General features: G+C 42.4%; 1 protein-coding gene across 5 annotated transcripts in view; it reads left to right on the top strand.

Moving 5' to 3' along the window:
- The window catches only part of PTPRG (protein tyrosine phosphatase receptor type G), a 772027-nt gene that overhangs the window by 443164 nt on the left and 306636 nt on the right, over window positions 1-22227 (top strand). For all 5 annotated transcript variants that reach the window (XM_081935636.1, XM_081935635.1, XM_081935639.1 and 2 more), the window contains exons 3-4: window positions 743-922; window positions 18717-18865. In XM_081935636.1, the coding sequence (XP_081791762.1) occupies window positions 743-922; window positions 18717-18865 (329 nt within the window). The remainder of the gene's footprint in view (window positions 1-742; window positions 923-18716; window positions 18866-22227) is intronic.

Here is a 22227-nt window from a genome sequence, read left to right as displayed (position 1 = left end):
TCTTTACAAATGCTATAATGATTGATGCCAAGAATGCAATTCAGATCAAAGTCGCCGTTTCATAATTCAGATTGGTCTACTCATTGGGTGAATCATTGCTACAAATATTATAGTTCATAAAAAAGGCCAATTGCACAGATTCACTTTGGTGTAGTGCAGAGGTGTCAAATTCGATTTCATCAGGATTGTATTTGACCTCAGGGGGACTGGAGTGGGCGTGGCCACCTCGACATCACTCGTGTCGAGGCAGCTGTGGTGGCCAAGTGCTAAGATTATAACCTACCTTCCTTCCTTCCTTCCTTCCTTCCTTCCTTCCTTCCTTCCTTCCTTCCTTCCTTCCTTTTCTTCTTTTTCCTTCCCTCTTCTTTCTCCTTTCTTTGATGGGCCCGTGGGAGAGATTTAAGCAACCCGCGGGCCTTGAGTTTGATACCCCTGGTCTAGTGGTTTGATACCCTTTGAGTTTGATACCCCTGGTCTAGTGGTTAAGGCACCAGAGTAGAAACCAGGAGACCATGAGTTCTAGCCCCACCTTAGCAATGAAAACCAGCTGGAGGATCTTGGGCCAGTCACTTTCTCTCAGCCCAACTCCCTTCATGGGGAAACTTGGGAAAACAGGAAGAAGGAGTAGTATTAGATATCTTGGCCAGCTTGAATTGTTTGTAAAATAATAATAATAATAATAATAATGGCAGGATATAAATAGAATAATAATAAATGAATGATTTTCATCTCTTTGGAACAGGGGCATATGGACCTGAGCATTGGGTTACTTCAAATGCGGATTGTGGGAGAACTCACCAGTCTCCAATAGACATCATAGATCATCAGGCACATGTTGGAGCGGAATATCAGGAAATACGCCTGGTTGGCTTCGATAATGAATCTTCTAACAAGACTTGGATGAAAAATACTGGGAAAACTGGTAAGGATTGCTTTGTTTGACTGTTCATTTGCTGGGCTTGCTTGCTTTTCCATTTGTCATTAATTCTAGCCTGCTTCTGGCAGCCACTGACACAATGAAAAATGTACAAGGAAAGTTTGGAAAGTGGTAGTAACCCTGGGCATCACCCCACTGCTATACACTACACTCATGCATTGGGTGTTCAAATTCTGTAGCTAGTACTGAAATTCCTTCCATAGATGAGTTTCCCTATGCGGTGAATGCTTAAATGAGCTTTATGCAGATCATGTTTTAGAGAAGTTCAACAGCCATCTGCACTAAGTAAGTTCAACAGCCACCTGCCCTTTTACGCCTATTATTTCTTCTATTGTACTTGAAAGTATACAGGTGGTCCTCAACTTATAACAGTTCATTTACTGACCGTTCAGATTTACAACAGCACTGAAAAAATGACTCAAGACCGTTTTTCAGGTTCCTGACCGTTGCAGTATCCCCATGATCATCTGATCAAAATTCCGACACCTGGCAATTGACTCATATTTATGACAGCCACAGTGTCCTGGGATCATGTGATCCCTTTTTGCAACCTTCTGACAAGCAAAGTCAATGGGAAAGCTGGATTCACTCAATAACTGGTTTACTAACTTAGCAACGGCACTGATTCACTTAACAACTGTGGCAAGAAAGGCCATAAACATTCACTTAACAAACGTCTCACTTAACAACATAAATTTTGGGCTCAATTGTGAGGACTACCTGTATTTAATCTTATGGCTTGTGAAAGTGACTGGATGGTTGCTTGCTATTGCCATCTAGAGGCTAAAACAAAAGGAAAACGAATTCTGTTAGAGCAGAGTTTCTTACACTTTTGGATTGTGGGACCCGTTCCTATTTTAAAAAACTATGAATAGATCCCATAACAGCTTTTCTTTGTACAGACTATATTTATTTATCATATTAAAAATGAAATTTGATGCATTTGTAGAATATTTATTGACTGATTTATGTAATAATAACAATGTTGCACCCATTAGGTATAATCTAGGTACAAATAAAATACTGATGAGAGCTAAATAGCTTGAAATAGATCTATACTAGTCTCCCTTTATTTATTTATCAGCACAAATACAACACACACACACGTGTGTGTGTGTGTGTGTGTGTGTGTGTGTGTGTGTGTGTGTGTTACAACCCCTGGTATGCCCAAATATGGGAGGGAGCTCACTACTTATTTATCAGCACAAATACAACACAAACATACATACATATATACATACATATATATACTAAAAACTGTGAGAAAAGTCACATTGTTTTACATTTTTTCCAATATCTTCAATATCTAGCAAATAATTTTGATTTTGCAAATCTCTGAGCGGGAAGGGGGCTTGGGGAACCTGCAAGGGTACTCAGAACACATTTAAAAAAAACACTGTGCTGGAGCAATACAAGAACCAATCCAAGGAACGACACTTTCCCTTCACAGTAGAAATTTTTAAAGGCTCCAGAGGAACCAGGAGGGCAGGGCCCTCTTGCGTAACTTCTAGAGGGTCCAAAGGAGAGGAAGTCTGGAGGGAAAGTCCCATAAAACCATTTTTATCTGTGTGTGTGTGAGAGAGAGAGAGGGGGGGGGGAGAGGGAGGAAGGGAGGGAGGGAGGGAGAGAGAGGGAGAGAAAGAGAGAGAGATGCCAGCAGAGTCAAGGTAGGCATGTTCTGAATTTTTGACACAACGAGCCCAAAAGATTCACCATCCCTGGCCTAGAATCTCTCAGGGTATATCTACAAGGTTAGAATATTGTAGCTTTAGTTTGGCAAGATTCTGTCCATTAGGTGAAAGCTAGTAAGCAGTTGGATTCAATTGGATCTCATTGTTTCGTCTCTTGGCTTGGGCATGACATTAACCATTATTAACTGAGGACTGCTTGTACAGAGCCCAATTTCTGTGTTATTTTACTTGTTATTTATATGATTTATGCAGCTGCCCATCTCCCATGAGTGACTTTGTAGTTTACACAGATCGAAATACACACACGCAAACACCATTCCCCCCATATTGTAATAATGCTTTTATAAGCTTTTTAATATTGGTGTATTATCCTGGGGCAAATTGTGGAGATCTATATCCAAATATGTAAGGCAAGAAAAGGCTCTAATTATGTTAACAAGCTTATGCTGAAAAATAAATTATAATTCATTTTTTTTTACTCTGGAATTCTGGAAGGGAGCTGTTTATGAGAAGAATCCTTTAAAGATTAATAAAAATTCAAGAGAAACATAACCAACAACTTCCTGTTAATAAACCAGCATTTATATTTGTCCATATGTCACATTTTTGTAAAGACTAAGTTTATATAGTAATTTATTTGTAGAAGCTACTATTATTTACCGATAGATAGCATACGTTTCACGTCAAAACATACTTGGCACCCCAAAAATATTATTTAAAAAAAGAGAAATATCAGTTAGGAAGCCCTCTGTCCCAGCTTTGTTTACTTTTCACAGATCTTAAGGCTATTTTTGTAGTGTTAAAATTAAAATAACAATAGAAGATGCATATTTTCATTGACAAATACAGAGAATACCCTGCTATCAATCCAAAACATGCTTTGGAGTTTATGGAATGATCTCAAAAGTAAGTCCCATTGAATTTTATGAACGTTAACATTGATCTTAATTTTAACATCAGGTAGGTTGAGTAGTATATAAGTTTCACTGAAGTGAGTCTCTTTTTTTTTTTTTTTGAGATGGCAGGTTTTTATGGTTGTAATATAAACTTTTAGTACTGAAACACATCTTTCAGAAGTTACATAAGTTGTAAATCATGTATTTAAAAGGCAAGGATATGTAGAGCAGGTCATTAACTTTACCTTTTATTTTATTCCACTACAGTGAGTAGTGTTAAATGCAATAAAGAAGTAAGCTCAAAGGAACAGATGTGTTGTGGGTTTCTCTAAAAGTTAAGAACGCTAGACCTCATATATTCAAAAATAATGTAATGTAGTGTAAGTTGAATTATAATTGTATTAAATAAAAATAGCAATTGATGTCATGAGTTCAGATAATAGTTGAATTATTATCATTCTAATGCATATTTTCCAAATCTTTGGTAATTGTTCATGTATATATATTGTTTGACTGAAGTGGAGGACAGGGGCCTGGTGTGCTATGATCCATGGAGTTGGGCACAACTTTAGGACTGGACAACATTTTTGGGGGGATTTTTGCATATATAAATGTATGACTGAAAATGAGATACCTGTCCCCCACCCCACCCCACCCCCAAAATTGTAGCCATTCAGTAGTAAATCATGATAACTTTCCATATAGCTTAATAAATAAATACATTTCATTTGCAAATTACATTTTGTCACACAAAATGTGTAAGTGACAGTACATCTATTGCGTATTTTGCATCATACACGGGATGCCTCTTTCCACTTGTTGCCCTCCTACATGGCTGCCTATATTTCAAACAAAATCAGGTGAGAAGAGAAATGGTATTGTGAAGGTGTTTAATTGCCCTCCAGGGTCAAATTGCCCAAGAGGTATCCAGAGGAACTGAAAGCTAGTGTGACCATCACAATTTTATTAATGATAAATATTTGCAGGAGAGGGGTGCAGTATTCTCTGTGATGGGCAACAAGTATGTATGTGCTATTCTGTCATGACCCGTCCATGCCAAGGGAATAGTTTGTAAAGCTTTTATAACCATGTGCAAAAGAAGAAGTGCAGGAAACTAACTGATAAGGTGAAATGCCATTCGTGTCAACCTCTCAATATCTCTGCACCTGGATTTACCCCAGGGAGCATTCCCAGACTCAGGCTGCATCATGTTATACATCTTATAATTTTTTATACTATAAATTCATGTAGTCATTAAACATAGCATTAACTTGGGTTTACAGACGGCAAACTTTGTCACCTATTTATACGTTCAAATTAGATATCTATAGAGACTATGCAGCCTACATATTGGATTCCGCGCCTCCCTCTCTCTCCCTTTCTTTCTTTCTCTCTCTCTCCCTCTCTCCTTCTCCCTCCCTCCCTTTCTCTCTCTTCCTCCCTCTCTTTCTCTCTCTTCCTCCCTCCTGTCTCCTCTCTCTTCCCATCTCTTCAATTCTGAAAATGACATTTGTAAATGCCTATAATCCCCTTATTGTCTGCTTATGCCATGTGGAATCTAAATCTCCATGGGGAACCGGAGGAAGGGAAATCCATTTGTTTCATCAGAAGACTTTTTGAAAAATATTACTTACTTAGTTGAATCACTTCAAAAGGCTGCCCTGTTGACTTCTCAAATGTCACCCAGTCATTCCATGTTTTTTATCCACTCCATTTCCCTCCAACTCTCAATTAATATCTGTGCAACACTTGTATATCTTCATTCCATTTTAAACATTTGGCTCAGTAAAGATTTCCTTTTTTTATCTTTTACAAAACCAAACTATTGATACCTTCTTCCCTACACTGTTACTATGGTAGCGCTTCTTCCATAAAGAGAATTTGTTTATTATTCATATGTATGGTTCCATAAACCTCCCCCCCCCCATTCATTCCTCATAGAAACCTTGTATGAATTGCACTATTAAGAACCACCTCATAAATGTTTATTAATAAGAAGTCCTGCTGTGCTGAATAGATTTACTCCTAGGGAAAGAAACATTACAGCCCTTGCTGCTATCTTCGTTTCTCAGTTCCATAATTTTGGAATTTCATTCTTTCATTTTTCCCTCTCCTGTGCAAAGATGGACACCTTTATTGATCCTGTCATGAAGGAAGCCGTATCCTATATAGACAGACTGAAAACATTGGTTTGACTCTGCTTTATTTTCAATCAATTACACAACCCAAAAGGTCGCTAGATGGGCAGCTAACAAATCTAATAAATAAATTTGGAAAGGAGAGGCATACTCCTAAAGTATGTAGAAACAGTTGTGTTTTTTTTTTTTAATCGTAGCGAAAGGTTTTCTGCTGTAAGTCAGAAATGGCTACAGCTGTCTAGGCAGCGGGTCACACTTTTCTACCAAATCTTGTGCAGCAGAATTTTATTAGGGGAACTATGAGGCAATAATAGAATCATAAAGTTGAAAGGCGCTATTTAAACTCTTCCATCCAACCCCCTGGGCAGTGAAGGAATCCCAAATGACAGAGAAGTGTTTAACCTCCACTAAAAAACATCTAGTGAAGTGGAGCCCACCACATCCCTGGGTAATTGCTTCCCCTGTTGAACCGCTCTTACTGCTAAGGAGTTCTTTTTACGTTTAATCAAAACTTGTCTCCCTGTAACTTAAATCCATTATGCCATGTCCTGCACCCCGCAGTGATAGAGAATATGTCTTGACTTTCTTCTGCATAACATCTCTTTCAAATATTTGAACAGAGCAATCGTGTTCTCCATCAGTCTTCTCTTCTCAAGGCTAAACGTTCCAAGTTCCTTCAATCTTTTTCCCCCCTAAAACTTTCTTCAACCTATGCTTGAAAAATTGTGTGTGCAAGTGTATAAATGTGTAAGCCATATAAATGCCATGTGTATAATAAATGTGTAAGCCATCCTAGAACAAGAATGGAATAGTATAACATAATACTATGTAATGGGTAGAAACTAATCAAGGAGAGAAGCAACTTAGACCTGAGGAGAAATTTCCTGAAAGTTAGAACAATTAATCAGTGGAACAACTTGTGAATGCCCCAACACTGGAAGTTTTTAAGAATATGCTGGATAACCATTTGTCTGAAGTGGTATAGGATTTCCTGCCTAGGCAGGGGGTTGGACTAGAAGACCTCCAAGGTCCCTTCCAACTCTGCTCTTCTATTTCTATTCTATTCTAATAAATAAAATACAATAAACAAATCCCAAACAAAAGGAACTGAACATAATAGCCAAGGTGATCTCATCAAAGAAGGATAAATTGACACAAACATTTCCCCTGATTTGGAAATTATCACTTTAGTTGATTCAATCAAAAATTTACTTGTCCTTTTGTTGCAATGTCACAATTTTGTTTGCAATCCTATGAAGATAAGGACAAGACTATGTTAAGTCATGCCTTGGACATTGTCTTTATTCAGTGATTCAGGTTACGCACATTTGAGATTCTTAAAAAATCCCACTTCATTTAGAAAGTTTGTACAGAAAACTTCTAAGCCCGTGATGGCGAACCTATGGCACACGGGCCACTGGCGTCACACCGAGCCACTTGTCAGGGCATGCCAGGCATTGTCCTGTCAGCTCCAGCGTGCATGCGCGTGCTGGCCAACTGACTTCGTCTTTAATTTTCGGCCATTTTTCACCCTCCAGAGGCTTCCCGGGGTTGCGCGCATAGGATTACGGGTGTGGCCCTCCCCCCGCGCTCCCCCCGCTTTTAGCACGTGATGTCAAAAAGGTTAGCCATCACTGGTCTAAGCAATCCAACACAGAGTAAAAACCTCCTACCAATTGTTGCCTGTGGTTTGGAAGTGGCTAGAGCTGAATTTTGTAATCTTGACAATTTCAAGTTGTATGGACTACAACTCCCAGAATTCCACAGTCAATATGACCATTGTGAAATTGCCATGGTTGACCTAAAGGTTTAATTATGCACACAGGACACATCAAAATCTGGTTTGGATTTTTACCGAGTGTAGCTATATGCAAAGTGTATTTATCTGTAGCAAAGAATCTCTTCTTTCTGGGTGTCTTCATTACACACCAATCCTGGCAAATTTGCTTTGAAATAAGATGTCTAGAATAAATAATGTACTCATCCTAATATCTCAATAGTGTTCTTACTACATGATGTAACAGAAGGAACACACTTTTGGATCCTTGTAATATGCGTACAGGTAGCCTTTGCTTAATGACATTTTGCTATCATTCAAAATTTGAAAAACACCGCCAGTCATCACCAATGATCTTAAGAAGAGATTAGAGAGTCACTTATCTGAAATAGTATGTCAGTGATGGCTAACCATTTTGTCGCATGCCGAAAGTGTATATGCCTGCACCCATAGTGCAATGTGCATGTGCCCCACATGCCCCACCCCTTGCACATGTGTGCATGACCCCGGTGCATATATAAGCTACCCCCTGTGCTCCCCTGTCTCCATGCATATGCGTGAAGCCCCCCACTTGTACCCTGCCCCCTCTCACCCATTTTTGGCTTCTAGGTTGGTGCAACCCCCCATGCCCCATTTTGGGCCTGGAAAGCCCAAAGGCACAGGCCAGGGCTAATCAATGGATGCGGGTCGGGAGTGCTGGGAAAGGTTGGGATTCCGGGGGGGGACATTAAGCCATTCCATTGGGCGGTTTACCATCTCTACTATAGGTGGGAGGGGCAGATACGGTGGGGACCAAGGACCAAATTATGCCCAGGGGACGCGGGTTCGCTGTTTAAGAGCGATCGCACATTCCGATCCTTATTGTCCCTCTTGCACCCCTGGGTGCTCGGGACTACAGGACCCTGGTCTCCGGCTGGTGTCGCTTAACGCCAGGTCCGTGGTACATAAGGCTCCCCTCATTTACGATCTCATACAAGAGGGGAGAGCAGACCTGGAGTTACTTTACTTTACTTTTATTTGCGCTTATAGACCGCCCCCTCTCCCAAAAGGGACTCGGGGCGGTGTACAGTCCATACAAGAAATACATCACATGAATAAATTAGATAATTAAACAGTTTAAATTGTTAAATAGATAAATAGATATGGAGGAGGTTAAAAGAAGGTTAAAAAGAACTGTACAACTAAGTAAAGTATCAAATATAGTTTTAAAAACCCCTAAAAATATCCCATAAATTAAATTTAAAAACAGTTCCCCTAAAATACCAGTTAAAAAATATATCTGCCAGGAGGTAGCAGTTATGAATGTGCCAGGCCAGCTAATCGGAACAAGTGAGTCTTCAATTTTTGTTGGAAGGAGCGGAGGTCGGTGGTGGTTCTAATGTCGGTGGGGAGGTCATTCCAGAGGGTTGGGCCCATCACAGAGAAGGCCCTACTCCTTGGCACCGCCCATTGGCATTGCCTAGTGGACGGCACCAGGAGAAGTCCCTCCCTGTGAGAGCGAATTGGCCGCAGGGATGTGTGTGGAAGGATGCGATCCCGCAAGTAGCTAGGTCCTGTGCCATGGAGCACTTTGAAGATGGTAATCAAAACCTTGAAACGCACCCGAAAAACCACAGGCAGCCAGTGCAGCTCGCGCAGGAGAGGTGTTACGTGGGAGTACCTAGTACTCCCCATGACAGCCCGTGCGGCTGCGTTCTGGACTAGCTGCAGTCTTCGGGCGCGTCCCAAGGGAAGCCCCATGTAGAGAGCATTGCAGTAGTCCAGGCGAGACGTCTCCAATGCATGAGTGACCGTGCGTAGGGCATCCCGGTCCAGTAGGGGGCGCAATTGGCGCACCAGGCGAACCTGGTGGAACGCCCCCCTTGCCACGGCTGTCACATGATCGTCCATTGACAGCCGGGCATCTAGGAGGACGCCCAAATTGCGCGCCCGTTCCACAGGGGGCAATTGTTCGCCCCCTATGGCCAGCGATGGGGTCAGCTGGCTGAACCGAGGTGCCGGTAGCCACAGCCACTCAGTCTTGGAGGGGTTGAGTTTGAGTCTGTTGTCCCCCATCCAGACCCCGACGGCTTCTAAACACCGGGACATCACTTCGACAGCCTCGTTGGGGTGGTTTGGGGTTGAAATGTACAGCTGGGTATCATCAGCGTACAGATGATACTCAACCCCAAAACCACGGATGATCTCCCCCAGTGGCTTCACATATGCGTTGAACAGGAGAGGCGAGAGGACCGACCCCTGTGGCACCCCACAAGTGAGTGGCCTCAGGGTCGACCTCTGCCACCCTGTCAACACACATTGCGTCCGGTCGGAGAGGTAGGAGCCGAACCACCGCAAAACGGTGCCTCCGACTCCCATTCCCCCCAGCCGGCGCAATAGGATACCATGGTCGATGGTATCAAAAGCCGCTGAGAGGTCTAATAGGACCAGGATAGAGGAACAACCTCTATCTCTGGCCCTCCAGAGATCATCAACCAACGCGACCAAGGCTGTCTCCGTGCTGTGCCCGGGTCGGAAGCCGGACTGGCGAGGGTCTAGATATTCGGATTCGTCAAGGTGTCGCGGAAATTGCTGTGCCACCACATTCTCAACAACCTTCGCTGGAAAGGGAAGGTTGGAGACTGGACGGTAATTAGCTAGCTCTGTCGGGTCAACTGAAGGCCTCTTGAGTAAGGGCCTCACCACCGCCTCTTTCAAGGCAGTTGGTAAGGATCCCTCGCCCAATGAGGCGTTCACCAGGCCCAGAAGCCAGCCTCGTGTCACCTCCCAGGTTGCCAGTACCAGCCAGGAGGGACACGGGTCCATTGAACATGTGGTGGGTCGCAGCCGCCCAAGCAACCTGTCCAAATCCTCGGGGGCAACAGAGTCAAACTCCTCCCAGAATGGTCTCACAAGACTCACTGTTGACGGCTCGTCTGGTCCACTGAAGGGGGCCCATCCGCTCCGGATCTGAGCGACTTTGTCCTGCAGATATTCCCCAAACTCTTCTGCTCTGCCCTGCAAGGGTGCCCCCCGCGTCCCCTGCGATAAGAGGGAGCGGGTCACCCTAAACAGGGCGGCAGGGCGGTTATCAGCGGACGCAATAAGCGCGGCACAGTGTCTACGTTTGACCGCTCTCAATGCCACAAGGTAGGTCCGTAAATAGGCTCTTACCTGTGTTCGATCAGATTCGGAGCGTGATGACCTCCACCTGCTCTCTAGACGTCTCCTATGGCGCTTCATCACCCTCAACTCCTCGGTATACCAAGGAGCTCGGGTGGGTCGCTGCCGTAGGAGAGGTCGCAAAGGCGCGACCCGGTCCAAGGCCCCAGCTGCCGCCCTATTCCAGGCGGCCACTAGGTCCTCCGACCGAGAGCGGGTCAGGGCTGCAGGTAGTGGCCCAAGCTCCGTCTGGAACCTATCCAGTTCCATCAGGTGCTTGGGGCGGTACCAGCTTGGACAGTCTGGCTCCGCCTCCTCGCGGTGGGGGGTAGCGCCAGGGAAGTCCAGCCGGAGACATGAGTGATCTGACCATGTCAGGGGAATAACAACTAAGTCCCCTATTCCCAGATCACTCGTCCACTGCTCAGATACAAAAACAAGGTCCAGTGTGTGGCCTCCTTTGTGTGTGGGGCCCTGAATTAGTTGGGTCAGGTCCATGGCTGTCATGGAAGCCATGAACTCCCGAGCCACCTCAGATGCTGCTCCTGTCGACGGCAGGTTGAAATCCCCCATGACCAAAAGCTTGGGGATCTCAACTGCCGTCTCTGAGATCAGCTCGAGGAGCTCGGGCAGGACCGCTGATGTATAGCGAGGAGCCAAGTATACAATCAGCAGACCCCACTGCCTCCCTGGGCCCCATTTTACACCTAGGGACTCACACCCGGGTATCTGAGGAACAGTGAACTCCCTCGGCTCTAGACATTCCCGTATAACTACCGCCACCCCACCACCCTTACCCAGGGCCCGGAGTGTGTTACAGAGTGTATTACAGAGACCTGGTTGGGCCATGAGGGGGGTGTTCCCCTTGTGGAATTATGCCCACCAGGCTTCCAGGCGTTCCACCAGCCGAGAGCCCAGGGCAGGGGCGGGAGGGGGGTTGGCGGTGGTTATTAAGAAAAGTCTTGGACTCAGGAGGTCACTGTGCCTCAGATAGGTAAGTGTGAGTCCCTTTTTGTGAAGTGGGGCCTTGGAGCTCAGGTGGGCCTTTTTGTCATGTACCTGTCTCCCTGCTGCATTTCATCGGCCCTGCCTGAGCTGCTGGATGCGTTAGCTGGGCTGGCGATTGATTTCCCCAGGCTTATTGTCCTGGGGGATTTCAATCTGCCTTCCATTGGCGAGACAGGGGGAGAGCCTTCTCTGTGGGAGTGCCTTCCCTTTGGAATGAGCTGCCCCTGTGGCATGCATGTCAGAGGTTTGTCAGCACGGGTATAGGTGCTCCTGCTTCAATAGGAGGCTGGACTAGAAGACCTCCAAGGCCCTTTCCAGCTTCTATTCTATTCTATTCTACTCTACTCTATTCTACCCTACCCTACCATACCATACCCTACCATACTCTATTCTACTCTACTCTATGGTGCCTTATACTCCTCCCATAGTTATATCACCATGTTTTGGGTGGGTCAGCTTTACAAAACACTGTAGTGTTCCACATTCCTGTAACCATGTTTTGCTATATTTTTTTCAGTTTCTGAAAAAAAAAAAAGAGGTCCATTCAAATGAATGGGTTTTCTTAATGACCGTGGTGTTCTTTTAACGACTCCTGTGAAAAAGTCCAGAAAATTACTTCCCATAACAGGGGTTGCCTTGATTTAATGATCGTAATTCAGCATTCAATTAGGATTGTAACTCAAGGCCTACCTGTATTTAAGGCAGAAATGGGCTGTGAGCTTTACAATTAAAAACATATTTTTTGCCCCACAGTAGGCAGCTCTAAATTTTTGGGAAGGTGAGGATTAAAAGACAGCCTTATGCCTTAAGCTAAACACAATATAGGAGTGTAATACATTCCTTCCCTTAAATCAAATAGTCCCCTTCCTCTAAAATGTACAAATCCCAAAGTATTTTAAACATGCCAGAATAGTTGTTTGGGACTCTATGTAGCCCAAGGATTGTAGATAGAATGCCCTTAACTTTTCAGAATTTACTTTGTAATTCCAATTAATGATTTTAGTCCACCAAATTCTATTATTTTTTGGTATTGTACTTACATTGAGGAAGGTTAGAAGATAACTACCACACAGATTCTGATTCCATTTAGAACTAAAAAAGATCCCTGAGATTAGGTCATCCAAATCCTTCATCTTGATGGGCTTCAGTAAAGCTATTTCTGTTAGATGCTAAAGCCTATTAAAATGTAATGGCCAATACTTGTTCAAGCAGGCAGTATTTTTCTAGCCTTTTGTAATAAGCAGTTCAAAAGAACAGATTATCCATAAAGAACCATTCTCCAGGCTAAGCAATCACTCAGACAAATCTAAAGGAAAAATGGTTTTAAAAATAGAAAATTTGATAAAAGTAAGGAATTACCAGGGGTGGTGGGTTCCTGCCAGTTCTAACCTCTTCTTTAGAAGAGGTTTCACAAATCTACAATGCCATTTAGAACCGGTTCCAGCTCCCTCCTCCCACCCATCCGCACATCATCAAGATGAAGAGCGAGAGGAGGAATTCTGGGAGTTGAAGTCCACAAGTCTTAAATCTGTCAAGTTTGAACACCCCTGGGGTTTTTCCCCCTAAGGGTTAGGGGTGCAAGGGTCTTGTAACTTGACAGCTTTAAGATTTGCAGACTTCAATGCCAGAGTTCCTGAGCCAACATGACTGGAGGAGGAATTCTGGGAGTTGAAGTCCACAAGTCTTAATGCTGTCAAATTTGAACACCCATGGGGTTTTTTTTCCTAAGGGTTAGGGGTCCAAGGGTCTTGTAACTTGACAGCTTTAAGACTTGCGTGCTTCAAATGCCAGCCAACATTTTGGTTGCTCAGCAAGGGCGTTGTTAAGTGAGTTTCACCACATTTTACAAGTTGGTCACACCCATCCAATCACATGACTGCCAAGCCACTCCTACTCAGTCACATGGCCGGCAAGCCACTCCCACCCGGTCACATAGCCGGCAAGCCACTCCCACAAAGCAGGCCACACCTACAGAAGAGGTTCTAAAAAAAATTGAGTTACCTTGAGGTACCTGGGAGTTACCTTTTTATTTCCCTAATATTTTAAAGAAATAATAGGTTTTTTTTAAATGCAGTAACTATATTAACAGAGAAAATGTATTTAAAGGGTATACAGAAAGATTATTTCTAATGTTCTGTGAAAATTGTTCAAAACCAAATTATGTAGAAATTGGCAAATAAATAGAGATCATTTTACATTCCCATGTGGTGTCAGAATTATTGGATTGTTTAGTTTTATTTACGAATTCCTATGATGAAGATAGATGATTACAATTAGATTACAATTAATAAATCCAAGTTCTGATTCTGACTTATATATCAAATAAGACTTCTGGATTTGACGCTAGGAGTCTTTAAAGAGATTACAAGTAAGTGAAACTTGTCATTGTAACAAACTTACTTGGGCTGTATATTAAAAATGAACAAAAGCCTAGCACAGGGCTGTCAAACTCCTAGCCTGCGGGCTGGATGTGTCACATGCTGGCTGTGCCCACACCCAGTTTAGGAAAGTCCCAATATGTCACGTGACATTGCCGTAACAAAGTGAGTTTGACACCCCTGGCTAGCACATTGGCTACAATTCATTCATTTCAATGCTTTAAGTTTTCTAACAAAGCTTATGTATATAAAACCACACTTATAAAAAGCAATGAATTACCCCAATGTTTTTTTTTCATTTATGAACTCACATAAACCTTTTGTCCCCATGTTTTTCAAGTTTTTTGTAAACATGGCAGAATTATGATCTTGACAAATAAGGTAACATTTAGACTTGACGAACAAAATTCAAAATTTCTGGATAGATACTTTAAGAAAATATGCCTATATTCCAGAGATAATGTCCAAATAATTTATTACAAAGGTATGATAAAAACTGTAGAGGGGGCATGTGTTATTATTATTTTTTATCTTGACCTGTTTTTTTCTATGTGGTTCACCCTTCACCATCATGTAAGGGCAGTGGGTCTATGCAAAAAAAAATTAAATTTAAAACTGGACTCATATTACCTCCTCTGAGAGAACAGCTACCTTTATTTTATTTCCTTTTCTTCCATCCCACAGAATTTAAATTCTTAAACAGTAACAGAATTGGAAGAGGTCATCTAGTCCTACCCCCTGCTCATGCAGGAGACCTGTACTAGGGATTCGAACCGCTGAATTGCCAATCTTTCTGATTGACAAACTCTCACAGTGTCTTAGCCACTGAGCCACCTAGTCAGGCTTGGTGTTCACCTAGTTCACTGACCCAAGGGTAGAGAGGAGTCGGCCAAAACTGAGAACCAGACACTAAAACCAATGAATTATTCAATTTCATTCAGGAATGCAGTCTGACGTGGGATTTTGGTCCAGGCAATGGCTAATATAAACAAAGAGACACCTAACTGATCCCAAGTTCCAAATGCAGAAATGATGAAATGAAATGTTGTTGTCAGACTAACTTCTTGTTTTTATTCCTCACACCCTTCTCCTGAAGGGAGAACTCCGAGACACACTGTAACTGTCATCTATCAAAAGTCAACTCACTTGTCAAACAAGAGAGAGGGAGAGAGGGAGGGAGGGAGGGAGGACAGGAATTTTGAGATAGGTGTCTGAACTTGCTTTTAGATTTTCTGCATTTTCTTTTTTTCTTTTTCCTTGTGTCTCACATCTTCTATAAACTGGAAGATAGGGCCTGTCGTGCTACTGATCTTTGTAAGAAAACCTGGGTGCTTTCCCCCCCTTTTTTCTTTTGAAGTTTATGACACAATAAAGAATTCTCCAGATAATCCATGCCACTTTTAATACACAGAATGATACCTGACGGGTGCATTTGCAAATAGATTAGTGCACAATTCCGTGAATATTTCATGCCTGTAAAATATTGGAGATGGTGTTACTAGAGAAAAGAGACATCCAAGGTGCAGGCACATATGCGTAGGTGTGTGTGTGTGTGTGTGTGTGTGTGAGAGAGAGAGAGAGAGAGAGAGAGAGAGAGAGAGAGAGAGAGAGAGAGAGAGAGAGAGATATTCTGTAAAACCCAGTAAGAGATAACTATAAAATGAACAATTAGATGAACATTTCAGATTATACATTCTCCTAATTATCCTTTTAATTATTAATCTAAAACAAGTAAAATGACCCCTGACAGAGCCATAAATGATTTAGCGATCATCAAATATTTATATAATGCAGCTGAATCCCGCTGTGCATTGTAACAGATTCAGAGAAGCCTATATTCGTGTGGGACTGTCCATTAGTTTGTCACGGTAAAAAGAAGATGGGGAACCCCTTTTTAAGTCTCGTTTTGCTTCCTAGTACATGTCACCTTTAAAAAGAAAAGGGGGGGGAAACCCTCTTTAATTGGCTGCTTTCCCCCTCATCCATGTACAGGTTTACCTCCATTTTAATACATGTTTTTATTCTGACATAAGAAATCCACGAAAAATGCTGCATAAATCATGACCGGCTCCATTTCCACGCCATATTTTTAATATATTTAATTCGTAATGGAATGCCTAGTTATTTTTTCATTAGTGAAACAACAAAGCTGCTCTTAATGTTATTCTTAAGAAACCAAACTGAATTCAGAGAAGACAAATGGTATTTCAGCCTATGCAATAATTATATGTGAGCTTTTGTTATTTGTGGACTTGTGTCAATATGTTACTCCTAAGGGTGCTTCACATTCAGAAACCCCTTGATTTGTTATGAAAACATTTTTATAGGGAAGGTGTTATAGAACAGCTCAGAACCAACTGTTGTTCTTTGTTATGCTTTGTCTTTATCTTAGATCTAGAATTTAAGACAAAGATCTAGACAAAACTGGCTTGGATCTAGAAAAATTGCTAGCAAGGAAACAATCCTGGAAATCAACAAGGGGACTGAGTCACATTATTTATTTGTTTTCTTAATGAATTAATTGTAGGTGCTGTTGGTACATGTAAATGTGTACTAATTGCTAAGAGAGAGCAAGTTTGATGTAGGTTAAACACACTGGTCTAGAAACTGGGAGGCCATGAGTTCTATTCTCACCTTGGCACAAAACCATCTGGAAGACTTTGTGACAGTCACTTTCCCTCAGCCCTAGGAAGAAGGAAATGGCAAAGTATTCCTTGCTAGGAAGTTGCCAGGTCTCAAAATTGACTTGAAGGTACCATGAATCAATCAATCAGGTTGCTATCTAGATTATTTAGATTGTACAATTGATAGCAAGTTGGTCAGCAAAAGCTATAATTCCCCATATCTTTTGGTACCTTTCAGTGGTGGGTTCCGGATCCCGTTCCAATCGGTATGGTTGGAACGGGCCCGGTGGCATCCACATGGACGTGCGCAGCGTGCGCATGCATCTTGGCGCCTCCGCAAGCCTCCACGATGCTCCAGCTACTCAGCGGAGTGTCACACAGGCGCTGTACATGTGCATGTGCGGAAGCGCCGAAGACTTAAAAGACCGGTAAGGAGCTCAGGTGGGCAGGTGGGCCCTCCGGAGCACTGTACCGGAACGGTATCCAGTGCTCCGGGCAGGCTCCGGTACGCCCGTACTGGGGTGTACCGCCTGCAACCCACCACTGGTACCTTTTGTCCTAATAGTATTAGTATCTAAGATTCTTTTAAGTGCTATGTAGGGAGATATATCCTATGTACATCTTTCTTTGTAAGAAGAATACTTCCAGAGATGAAATAAAGAATTCAGAACATTTAGGAAAGCTGCTATGAATAGTCTTGGTCCACACGTAGTGATAGCAGTAGCACTTAGAATTATATACCACTTCATAGTGCTTTACAACACTCTCTTAAGCAATTTACAGAGTCAGCATATTGCCCCCAACAATATGGGTCCCTATTTTACCAACCACAGAAGGCTAGAAGGCCGAGTCAACCTTGAGCTCCATCAGGATCAAACTCCAAGCTGTGAGCAGAATTAGCCTGCAATACTGCATTCTAACCACCGCACCACCACAGCTCACGTACCCATTTAGCTACCTTCTGAATCTATTTTTAACCCAAAAATTGTTGTTTCTTCCATTCAGTCTTATCTAATTATTTGTGTATGTATCATTCAGAAATTTTATTTTTAGCCACCAGTATCCCATTTTATTGAAGCACAGTACAGAAATCCACTGTATATACACCATACTGTAGAATTCTTCCTTGCATCATTCATTAGGGTGCATGCACGCACAAATTAGTGCATAGGTGTGATACAAGGATCTGTAGTAACAAGATTTCTTCCACCTGCTTCTTAGGCAGATTAACTTTCTGGCTTAATTAATTCCCAAGTCAAGATGGCAAACTGTGCATAGCAGTGTAATTTCAGTGGGAGTCTCATATATAACAAGGTGCTGGAGTGCAACCTTGTTTTCTTCACTTTGTAATTCTGCAGAAAGCCCTGAAAATTATCTGCTGGAGTAAGTGTGTAAAAGATCCTCTGAGAGCCCCATTTGCTGTGTCAGATTGTTTTCTTTGTAGAATTCTCTGCCAGAGAAACGTCTCAGTCCTCTACATTTGTTGAATACATACCTGAGAAATCTAAAGGTCTGAGAAGATCTGGTTGAATTAAGGGGAGGAGTCGGGGCCATGGCATCTGCCTGTTGGATGACTTTGATGGGAAGGGGAAAGATAGGCAGATAGGGGAAGTCAAAAGTGCCTCTATGGCAGGGCTGTCAAACTCAGTTCTATTGATGGCCGTATCAGGGTGGGCATGGCCGGAAATGGATAGACTAGCGCTTACTATTAAGGACAAAGAAGAAACTGAATATTTTTTTTTGACATGGGATCTATTTTACCAATGATTAGGCAATAGAAACAGAAGTTAGAAATGTGGGGACATAAAAAGGATGAATGTTAAAACGGAGATTTGTTAAAGTAGGTAAGTTAAATATTATTGTTACTATAGAACCAATGTTGTTGTGATGAATACTATTGTAAACATTTTCATTATGATTGCCTAAAAACAATTGTACCCAGACAACACACAGTTTGATGGAAATTGAATTTTTATATGGTATATAAATAAAGTAAATCAAATATGTGGTGGTGGTGGTGGGGAGAGAAATGGTTTGTGAAATGATAACAAATGTATGTCCGATATCTACAGGGGGAAAAAATATCAATCTTGTTCCTTTTTAAAATTTATTTCTTCTCTTTCCAGTTGCCATCCTTCTAAAGGATGATTATTTCATCAGTGGTGCTGGACTACCGGGAAGATTCAAAGCAGAAAAAGTTGAATTTCACTGGGGCCAGAGTAATGGATCTGCTGGCTCAGAGCACAGCATCAATGGGAGGAGATTCCCAGTTGAGGTTGGTCAAGATAAGTTACCATTTTTAATGAGAAAAAAATTCTTGGTTTGATGTGAGCTTCTTCTAAAAATGTGCGGTATGATTTGTGTACTTTTTGTTTTTTTGCACAAAATAAGTCATTTTACTGAAATTATGCTTCAGAGTGAAGGAAGACTGTTCTGTCCTCACCACCCTTTAGTCTGTGTGCAGCTCGACATGCAGCCAAGCCCACCTATCCTCCAATAAAACAGACATTGTGCGTAGATCTGGATGCTTTATTGAAAGAACATGGTGAAGGCCACACTTGGAATGCTGCATTCAGTTCTGGTCGCCACGATGTAAAAAAGATGTGGAGACTCTAGAAAGAGTGCAGAGATGAGCAACAAAGATGATTAGGGGATTGGAGACTAAAACATATGAAGAACGGTTGCAGGAACTGGGTATGTTTAGCTTAAGAGAAAGAAGGACTAGGGGAGACATGATAGCAGTGTTCCAATATCTCAGGGGTTTCCACAAAGAAGAGGGAGTCAAACTATTCTCCAAGGCACCTGAGGGTAGAACAAGAAGCAATGGGTGGAAACTAATCAAGGAGAGAAGCAACTTAGAACTGAGGAGAAATTTCCTGACAGTGAGAACAATTAATCAGTGGAACAGCTTGCCTCCAGAAGTTGTGAATGCCCCAACACTGGAAGTCTTTAAGATAATATTGGATAGCCATTTGTCTGGAACGGTGTAGGGTTTCCTGCCTAGGCAGGGGGTTGGACTAGAAGACCTCCAAGGTCCCTTCCAACTCTACTATTGTATTGTATTGAAACTGGGGAAAATAGGGATACATACTGAGTTACTGCTGAACATAACAATGAATAAATACAAAGAATTTAAATCTCACCAGTGATGCTCTGTGTGGGGGATGTAGGTTTGTCCTTGGATAACTATTTGCCACAGATTAAGATGGATGCTTCTGCCTTCTCCAAATGCTAAAGGAAATGGATTCTTGTTTTGAAAGTGCGGGCTGATGGATAAAAGGGTGAGGCCAGTTTCAAATAATATACTGGGTATTTGTCTCTCCAGCCACTAGATGGGGCTAGAGAGCAACAACAGCATATAAAGATTGTAAGTTGGGTCATATTCGTCCCTCTGGCCACTAGAGGGGGGTGGAGAGCAACAACAGTATATAAAAGTTAAATGTCAGGAAATGACAAAGATCCATGAGAATATTTAGTGGGCATTTAATTTCACATCCAGAGAACTTCTCTGCAGTAGGATGACAGCTCATTCCTACACAGAAAGGGCTTAATAGTTATCCTTACAGTTTGGAGGCTAGCAGATGTATTTAGAAATGTGAGCGTATGTTGCTGATACCCTCAAAAATGATTATTTTTTTTTAAAAAAAGAAATACTTCTTGGCATAGATTAATTTGCTGAAACAGAGCAAAATTCAGACATAGGATGGCTTGGTGTAACCGATATGAACTGTGTTAGATACAGGGAGGGAGTTTATCTAAAAAAAAGTTTCAAATAATCCAATCTTCAGTGGTAGGCAGCGGTGGGTTGCAGGCGGTACGCCCCGGTACAGGTGTACTGGAGCCTGCCCGTAGCACTGGATACCATTCCAGTACAGTGCTCCGGAGGGCCCACTTGCCTGTCCTTGCTCCTTACCTGTGCTTTAAGCTTCGGGCGCTTCCACACTTGCGCATGGCGCATATAGTGCCTGCGTGACGCTCCGCCGAGCAGCTGGAGCATCGTAGGTAGGTACGACGCATGCTGCGCGCATCCGTGTGGGTGACGCCAAGCCCATTCCAACCCTACCGGTTGGAACGGGATCCGGAACTCACCGCTGGTGGTAGGAGACAAATTGTACAAGCTACTGTAATAAATTCCATAAGATTTAGGAAGAAGGTATGGTGTGATTTACTGGAGTTTTTTTTAAAGGTTAGCCTAGGAGCCCAGTTTTAAACTAAGAAATGTTTCTGGAACAGAGTGAAAGGCAACCATTCTACAAGTCAAGCCTTAGATATACATTTTAAGGTTATTTTCTTGCAGGAAGGGACACAGTTCCCATGTTCCAACTATACAGCTATCCTAATTAGCATTCCAACAAAAACGAATTGCTATCCAACATTATCTTCAGCAGAACAGCAGAATCCTTGGGGACTTGCAACCTTCCCCTAAGGATGAAAGATGTCGGTATGGAAGACCTTGGCTAATATATATATATATATATTTAAAATTTCAGACAGCACTTCCCTTACCCCAAATCTTGCTTACACTACATCCAGAAATGAGGTATTAGGCCTTCCTCTTCTGGGTCTTGCATGATGCTGAGCAAAAGAATTGGAACTTTATTTTCCTTTATGCCAGCCTTTCTCAACCTAGGGCCTTCTAGTGTGTTGGATGGCAATTTTCAGAATCCCTCTGCAGGTTAATAAATGGCTAAACACAGAGTATCTGTCCTCACCCTTGTAGCCTTCCTCATATGTTGAGGAAGAAACATTTGTACTTTTTTTGTAATTCAACATGCCTGGAAAGCAACACTGATTGGAAAACTGACTCTATCTATCTATCTATCTATCTATCTATCTATCTATCTATCTACCATCCATCCATCCATCCATCCATCTATCCATCATCTATCCATCCATCTACCCATCTATCTATCTATCCATCCATCCATCCACCCACCCACCCACCTATCTATCCATCCATCCATCCATCCATCCATCCATCCATCCATCCATCTATCCATCATCTATCTATCTATCTATCTATCTATCTATCTATCTATCTATCTATCTATCTATCTATCCATCTACCCATCTATCTATCTATCCATCCATCCACCCACCCACCCACCCACCTATCTATCCATCCATCCATCCATCCATCCATCTATCCATCATCTATCTATCTATCTATCTATCCATCCATCCATCCATCCATCCATCCATCCATCCATCTACCCATCTGTCTGTCTGTCTGTCTGTCTATCTATCTATCCATCCATCCATCCATCCATCCATCCATCCATCTATCTATCTATCTATCTATCTATCTATCTATCTATCTACCCATCTACCCATCTATCTATCTATCCATCCATCCATCCATCCATCCATCCACCCACCCACCTATCTATCCATCCATCCATCCATCCATCCATCCATCTATCCATCATCTATCTATCTATCTATCTATCTATCTATCTATCTATCCATCCATCCATCCATCCATCCATCCACCCATCTACCCGTCTGTCTGTCTGTCTGTCTGTCTGTCTGTCTGTCTGTCTGTCTGTCTGTCTGTCTGTCTGTCTGTCTGTCTGTCTGTCTGTCTGTCTGTCTGTCTATCTATCTATCTATCTATCTATCTATCTATCTATCTAT

The sequence above is a fragment of the Natrix helvetica genome (genome assembly GCF_964273705.1).
Source record: "Natrix helvetica genome assembly, chromosome: 1".
Classification (NCBI taxonomy): domain Eukaryota; kingdom Metazoa; phylum Chordata; class Lepidosauria; order Squamata; family Natricidae; genus Natrix; species Natrix helvetica.
This window is presented reverse-complemented; position numbering and strand designations above follow the sequence as displayed.